This window comes from Muntiacus reevesi, chromosome 9 (assembly GCF_963930625.1).
Source record: "Muntiacus reevesi chromosome 9, mMunRee1.1, whole genome shotgun sequence".
Classification (NCBI taxonomy): domain Eukaryota; kingdom Metazoa; phylum Chordata; class Mammalia; order Artiodactyla; family Cervidae; genus Muntiacus; species Muntiacus reevesi.
In genome coordinates, this window is record NC_089257.1 from 54,554,984 (window position 1) to 54,561,635 (window position 6,652).

General features: G+C 46.6%; 1 protein-coding gene across 1 annotated transcript; it reads right to left on the minus strand.

Moving 5' to 3' along the window:
- Positions 1 to 261: 261 nt before the first annotated feature.
- On the minus strand, positions 262 to 4,761 carry LOC136175943 (calcitonin receptor-stimulating peptide 2-like). Its single transcript, XM_065946129.1, is given in 5 exon segments — positions 262 to 387; positions 943 to 974; positions 977 to 1,128; positions 3,799 to 3,930; positions 4,676 to 4,761. Coding segments are annotated over 5 exon segments (528 nt in total).
- Positions 4,762 to 6,652: the final 1,891 nt, after the last annotated feature.

Here is a 6,652-nt window from a genome sequence, read left to right on the forward strand (position 1 = left end):
ACTTCATCAAGATAAAAAACATTTCTTTAAGCAAAGAGTTCCACTGAGGCTTGGTATTGCTATGCACCCCCAGACACCCACAAATCAGTGACCTCGTGCTCCTGAGGTTTCGGAGAATAGCTGACAGTTTGGCTGACAGGGTCCAGGTTTGCTACCAGCTAAGTCAATGAAATGTGTGTCATATTTACTGAATACAGAATCAAATATAAAAAGATGCACATTGGGTAATTGCAATGATTTTATTCTGCATTTGCCTTTATTTTAAGCAAAAAGAAATGTTTTCAGTATCAAGAGGCATGCATATATGTGTGTCTTCCATTCAGTTTTTTTTTTCAATAAGTTGCTTTCATGCAAATGAAAGGAGATGGAGTTCAGCTTCTTGGTGACCTAGGAGGAAAAAAAAGAAGAGCTAGAATATTAGTACTTATTAATAATGAGGCTCTTGTCATGTACTATCTCAATTACTTTTTATATTAATGATGAAAGGTGGGTACTATTGTTGCCTTCAAGTTCTATGGGGAAACCAAGGCTCATGTGGTAACTGGGTCTGCTCCATGGTTACATAGTTAGTAAGGACAAACAAAGTATTTGAACCCAAGTCTATACTCTGAATGTACATGACATTGTAGGGCTTACTCCAAAGGGAAGGCTCTCTGCCTTTCAAAATAAAAAACTAAATAATTACAACTGCAAAGAACAGTATTTTAAATGAATAGGATCTATATTTCCTCTCAGTGTCAAGATGAGATACTGGAAAATAGAAATGAACCCAATTTAGAGGGGTTTCATATATTCAGACTCTGTTCTGTATCTGGACACTGGGGCCAGCAACTCTGCTGTGGATTTGTTTATGATATAGGCCCAGGAGGTGTTAAGAGTGTGGGCTGTACTCCTGTAATACTCAGCCATTTGCCCTGCTATCTGAGGTATTAACATGCTTACCTTTCTTCCTGGAGTCATTTCACTGCTCAGCCCTGAAGGTCTCTGCAGCGCTGGCCAAAGGCTTTGGAGCCCACTTTGGTGAACATGAAGTTTCTCTTAATCTCAGTCCCAGATCTGCTCAGTGAGCCTGCCATCTTACGGGTCATGCAGGTGGCCCTGTTACAGGATCTTTTCTGGGCAGTGATGCTGATTTGCAGAATGGAGAAAAAGAGAAAGTCTGTCAGTGAGAGGTTGAGGGCAAGGGCTACCCCACAGTACAATTACTGCTCTGAGAGGCACCAATGAACCTTAAATATTTCTCCTAAGCACAAAATCACAGCAGAAAATCATAGAGCATTAGAGAAAATGCCACAATCATTTCCCACTTACAGGAGTGTCAGAAAAACCAAACCCACTCTAGACAACAAGCCATGGAACATAGAACTATAGCAGCCAGTCTCTTCTGTGCAAGTAAAAAACTTGGGATTCCTATGTGGCTCCTTGGTTAAAAAAAAAAAAAAAAAATCCAACGCAGAAGATGCAGGAGATGTGGATTCAACTCCTGGGTCGGAAAAATTCCCTGGAGGAGGAAATGGTAACCCACCCCAGCATTCTTGCCTGGAAAATCTCATGGACAGAGGAACCTGGTGGGTTACAGTCCATGGGCTTGCAAAGAGTCAGACATGACTGAACATGCATGCAAATGAAAACTTAACTAAGCTTAGGTGACTAGAGAGATTACAGTACCACACCCAACCTCATTCTTAAAGACCGTCTGAAGGATGCATTCCATTCACAGGGACTGAGTGTTCTTAGGAAAAGAAAAACTCCCCTGTCCCCCTGGAAGAGGAAGTGAATTTGTAGCATCAAGTCCCAGGGGTGCTATGTAGCTCCTCAGTGCTCCTGTTTTTGCTACCTGAGGTTGCTCACAGGGATCACCCACCACGCCCTAACCCCAGCTACCCAGGGCTAAGGCTACTTGCCAGACAGGTCCCTGAATCCTTCTAGTATGGATGTAGCTAGAGAGAAAACCACAACTCCGATGTTTTTTATTTTTTTTCGATGTTTTTAGAAATGTATGTTTATTCCCCCAGTGACAGGCATGTTGAGAAGCTATACTATGAAATTCACAGGTACTCCTGGGGCTACCCGCTCTCTCATGATCTCTTCCTGATTCTCTTCAGACCTGCCCTCCCTCCTCCCATCTGATGTTCCAGACATCCACTGCTCTAAAGAAAGCCACTGATACCAGCCCAAAGAGCAACCAGAGAAGATCACATACATCAAGTTATAGGAAGAAAGAAATTGGAAAGGAGAGGAAGGGGTGGAGTAGTCGCTTTGGGGCATGCCAATGTGAGAGGGTCATGGTCTTTATCTAATCCCTGGTGGCTCATATGGTAAAGAATCTACCTGCAATTTGGGAGACTAGGTTTGATCCCTGGGTTGTGAAGATCCCCTGGAGGAGGGAATGGCTACTCATTCCAGTATCTTTGCCTAGAGAATTCCACAAACAGAGGAGCCTGGTGGGCTATAGTCCATGGGATCACAAAGAGTCGGACATGGCTGATCAACTAACACTTTTACTTGCAATGTGAGGTGTTGTGATTTTTCTCTAAAACTCTGACCATGACTGATTTCTTTCCAGGCATTCTGACCACAGTTTTAGTTAAGTAGAATATGTAAACCTTGTTGAGGTCCTGTGTGTATATGCCCAGCACATAGATACTCAGATTACTGCACTGCTTAGCTCTAGAGCCATCCAGGCTGCAGGGAAAAGACAAGCCAGACAATACCATGTGCTAGGGCTGCCCCAGAAAGCAGTCATGCAGAAGGTTAGACCAGGGAGGAAGCACTTGGAGCAGAGGTGGAAGGGGCAGGCAGGAGGCACAGCTCACACACCCTCCACTAGGAGAACTCAGAGGTTCGCTGAGCCAGAGCAGAGTGGGGCAGGGCTGTGGTGGGGAAGGGGTGACCTTTTCTGGTATTCCACATGCTGCTCAGTCCTTCCTGCTCTGCAGAGAGGTTCTCAGGGTGGATGCAAGTGCAATACATGGCTCTGCTGGTGTGAACTCAAAGCTCAGGGTGCACAGGGAGGTGGGGACAGGGAAGGGTGTCTGGTCCAGTGAGAACATGCACATGGCCACAGATTCTACACATCTAAAGGCCCCAGACCTACCTCAGACACTGCACTACCTGACACCATCCTTTGTAAGGGCTCTGGCTTCACCTTGCAAATATGCAATGCCAATGCCTTGCAGGTGTGAAAGAATATCATGTCCAGGTTAATGAGGAGGGGCCACATTTCTAAATCCCCTGAGATACATGGGATTTATTCCCTGGGTTTTCTTTATGAGGGTAAACTCCTCCAATACTGGGAGGTTTCCTCAGTAGGTAGGTAGGTAGGTAGGTAGGTTTACTGACTAAGTCATGTCTGACTCTTGCAACCCCGTGGACTGTAGCCCACTAGGCTCCTCTGTCCATGGGATTCTCCAGGCAAGAAGACTGGAATGGGTTTCCATTTCCTTCTCCAGAGGATCTTCCCCAACCAGGGATTGAACCTGGACCTCCTGCATTGCAGGCAGACTCTTTACCAATGAGGCACTAGGGAAGCACTGGACTGCCAGACAATTTCCAGAGTGAACGATTCCACAGCTTTCCCCACTGCTTTCAGAAAGGCATCTTTTTACATGTGGGCAACCATAGTCCCTTCACATGATCTTTGTCTTCAGTGGAGCCTGTAGAAGAGCTGGACCCCAGGCATGAACAGTGACAGCTTGCTGGCTGCCTGCCTGGCTATGATCTCTCCTACCTGTCAGGACACCCCTTCCTGGTAAGCCAGGGATGAGGGTAAGAGCTGAGTGGAGGGCAGAACCTTACCGGAAGTTCTCTATCTCCCGCTTCAGTTCGCTGGTCTTGATCTGCACATAGTCGTTCATCATTGCAGCCAATAGGCGGCACATTTCCTTCTCTGTGAGTATAGCAGGATCAAAGTCATTCTCCAAGGCTGACCTAGGGGAAAGAAGCAAGTCCAATACTGGCTCTGAGTCCCCACCTACCCCCACCCTCAGGATAAGCAGCCAGGTTTCCTGGTTTCTGCAGCTTCCCCTGAGGATGTGGCTGCTCCAAATGTCAGTGGAGGAAATGAGCCCATTTTCTATCCAAAAATGTAGCTTCTCCAGGAGTTAGGCTCTGGTGTGACCTCCAAGAAATGGTTTGCTGGAAACTGATAGTTAGATTTTCTGGAACTTTATGAGCTCAGTGTTAAATGCAGCTATTGTTAAAAATTAAATGATAATGATAGTTTGAATCTGAAAATGGTTTCAGTTTAATAAATATAATTTGAATCAGGATGAGAAACTAGATGACTAGATCACACATCAGATTAATGACAAATGTATTGGCCAAGCAGTTAGCAGATTAGGATAAAATCTATTTTTCAAATTATGGTTAAATAAGCAACTCTCTTTGCTCAAGATACAAATATTTGGTAAAGGCAACAAAAGTATGTTATGAAGTTCAATGAGTTATATGAAACTTATAATAATGAGTACTGTCTCATGCCTATTTGTAAACTATGTGCTACACATCCTTGTGTTATAAAAAGTTTATGATGAGCTTTCTATACAAGTGTACATTCATACATTACCACCATGCATCCCCCACACCAGGAGCCAGTTGTTAAAGATTCAGGACAGCACAACTGAGAACATAGGATTTATGGGAGGCGAGAGGGCACCTGGCGGGACTGTCTTACCTGAACGGTGCTGCCTGGAGCATGCCTGCCTGGTACATGACCAGGAAGCCGAGGACCAGGAAGGGCAGAAACTTCCAGAACCCCATGACGCCTCTCTGCAAGGGGGAAAGTGACATCACCACCTGCAGCAGTTCGTTTTGTGAACCCAGAGACCTGGGCTCTACCCCTACCTCCGCTTCTAACACCCTTGCATCCTGGTTTCAGGCTGGACATCTCACTCCCCTTCACCATCGTTTCCTGTTGGCCAGGGCTCCTGGAGGACAGACTGGGAGTACCTGTCACCACAGCTTTCCCCTTTGGGCCACCCAGAGCTGTCCTGCTGGTGCTGGGCTTTTCCTCATATCTCATTGGGGAAGGGGGTTAGAAAGGACTTATCACAGAAGTTGGAATCCCTGAGAATTAAAAAACCAAATTCTACCGGTCAGCCACTCCACACTAGGGCTAAGAGAATCCTGTAAGAAGCAAGCTGGGAGAGTCTCAAATTGGGACCCAGAATTTAAACTGGGAAAAAAGCTCCCAGAACCTGCAACTGGGGCTTGCGTTTAAGTTACCTGCCCCTCAGTCGTTGTACCTGTTTGCCACCCACTTTGGCTGGACCAAGTTCTGAACCCTTCACGCAAGTTCTGAACCCATTTCCCACGGACCACTAGGCATGAGATGTGATTCGAGAGCCCTCGGTCTGCACAAAGTTATTCCTGCGTCCTGTTCTGTGGGTGGCACCTGGAGAGCTCCAAAATATAGAAATTGACCTACGCACGTGTGCAGCGGGAGAAAGCGAGCCTGGAGCCTGCTGTGGCAAGGGGAGAGTGGAGCACAAAGTCCAGGAACTGAGACCGTTCAGTGTTACCTGTGTGGAGGAATCCTTGGGAAGAACCGCGGAGTGACACAGCGTGATGAGAACGTGGACCGGCACTCTTGATACCGGAAAGGGGATCAGGTAAGAAAAAGTAATGAAGAAAGGGAAGAGAGGGGGAGAGAATAGAATCCAGCTAAGCTGGAGTCTCCAGACTTACCTGGCAACAGGAGCAGGACGGCTTGAAGCAGAGGAGGGAGCAGTTACTGTAGCCTTGGCGGTAGGCGATGGCACTGCAGAAGTGACACGATCTGGTAACGCCTGCCTCTGATGCCTCCAGCACCAGCAGCTGCTCTTATTTCCGCAGCTCTGCGTCTGGGGTGGTCCAAGAGCTCCAGGCAACCAATGACGGGAAGGATCCTGAAGCCCCAGAATGATGGTGTCACCACTTGCGTCCAGAGCCTGGAACATCCAGCAAGCCCACCCCAAGTGTATTTGCATTTAGATCACTAATGGCAGGGGTGGGAGGGTTGGTAGGGACCCAAAAAAGAATACACTTAAAAGTGACCAGGAATTTGAGTACAAATTGACGTCACGGTAAATTTCACCTGTTCAGTTCCTCGAGTTTTGAACACGTCCTACTCCATCCCCAACTGTGCGGCGATCTTGTAGGGCAGCGTCCAACATTACAAGGAATCCTGGCTGCCCTGTAGTCTGACAGTATCCCAAGTGATGCTTGGAGGGTTAATGTACAGCAGAGTGGAGGATTCTGTCCCCAAGCTAGGGTGTCTGATTCAGGCAGCTAGAACGATACACAGAGGGATGGGGCTTCTGGGAATCAAGAAATGAGGGTGCAAGGACTTTGTCAGACCTGAAGTCAGTACCAGCTGTGCCAATATGAGCTAGTAAGATCATAGCAAATAAATTCTCAGTGTTTCAACACACTTATCTTTGAGATGGGGGCTACATTCCCATCTTGAAAACTTTTCTTTTTTTTAAATAAAAAAACTCAAATGATCTTTATTTTGGTATCCGGCGTTTCTAGCGAAAGGCAACTGATCCCAGTCTAGCCTTACAGCGCTCTGAACACCCTATCTTCCATTTTTGCGATTGGGTTGTGTTCGTGTGTCTGAGGGAGAGTCAAGCTAGAAACTCTTTCCCTCCTAGGTGGGGATCTAGAAGAG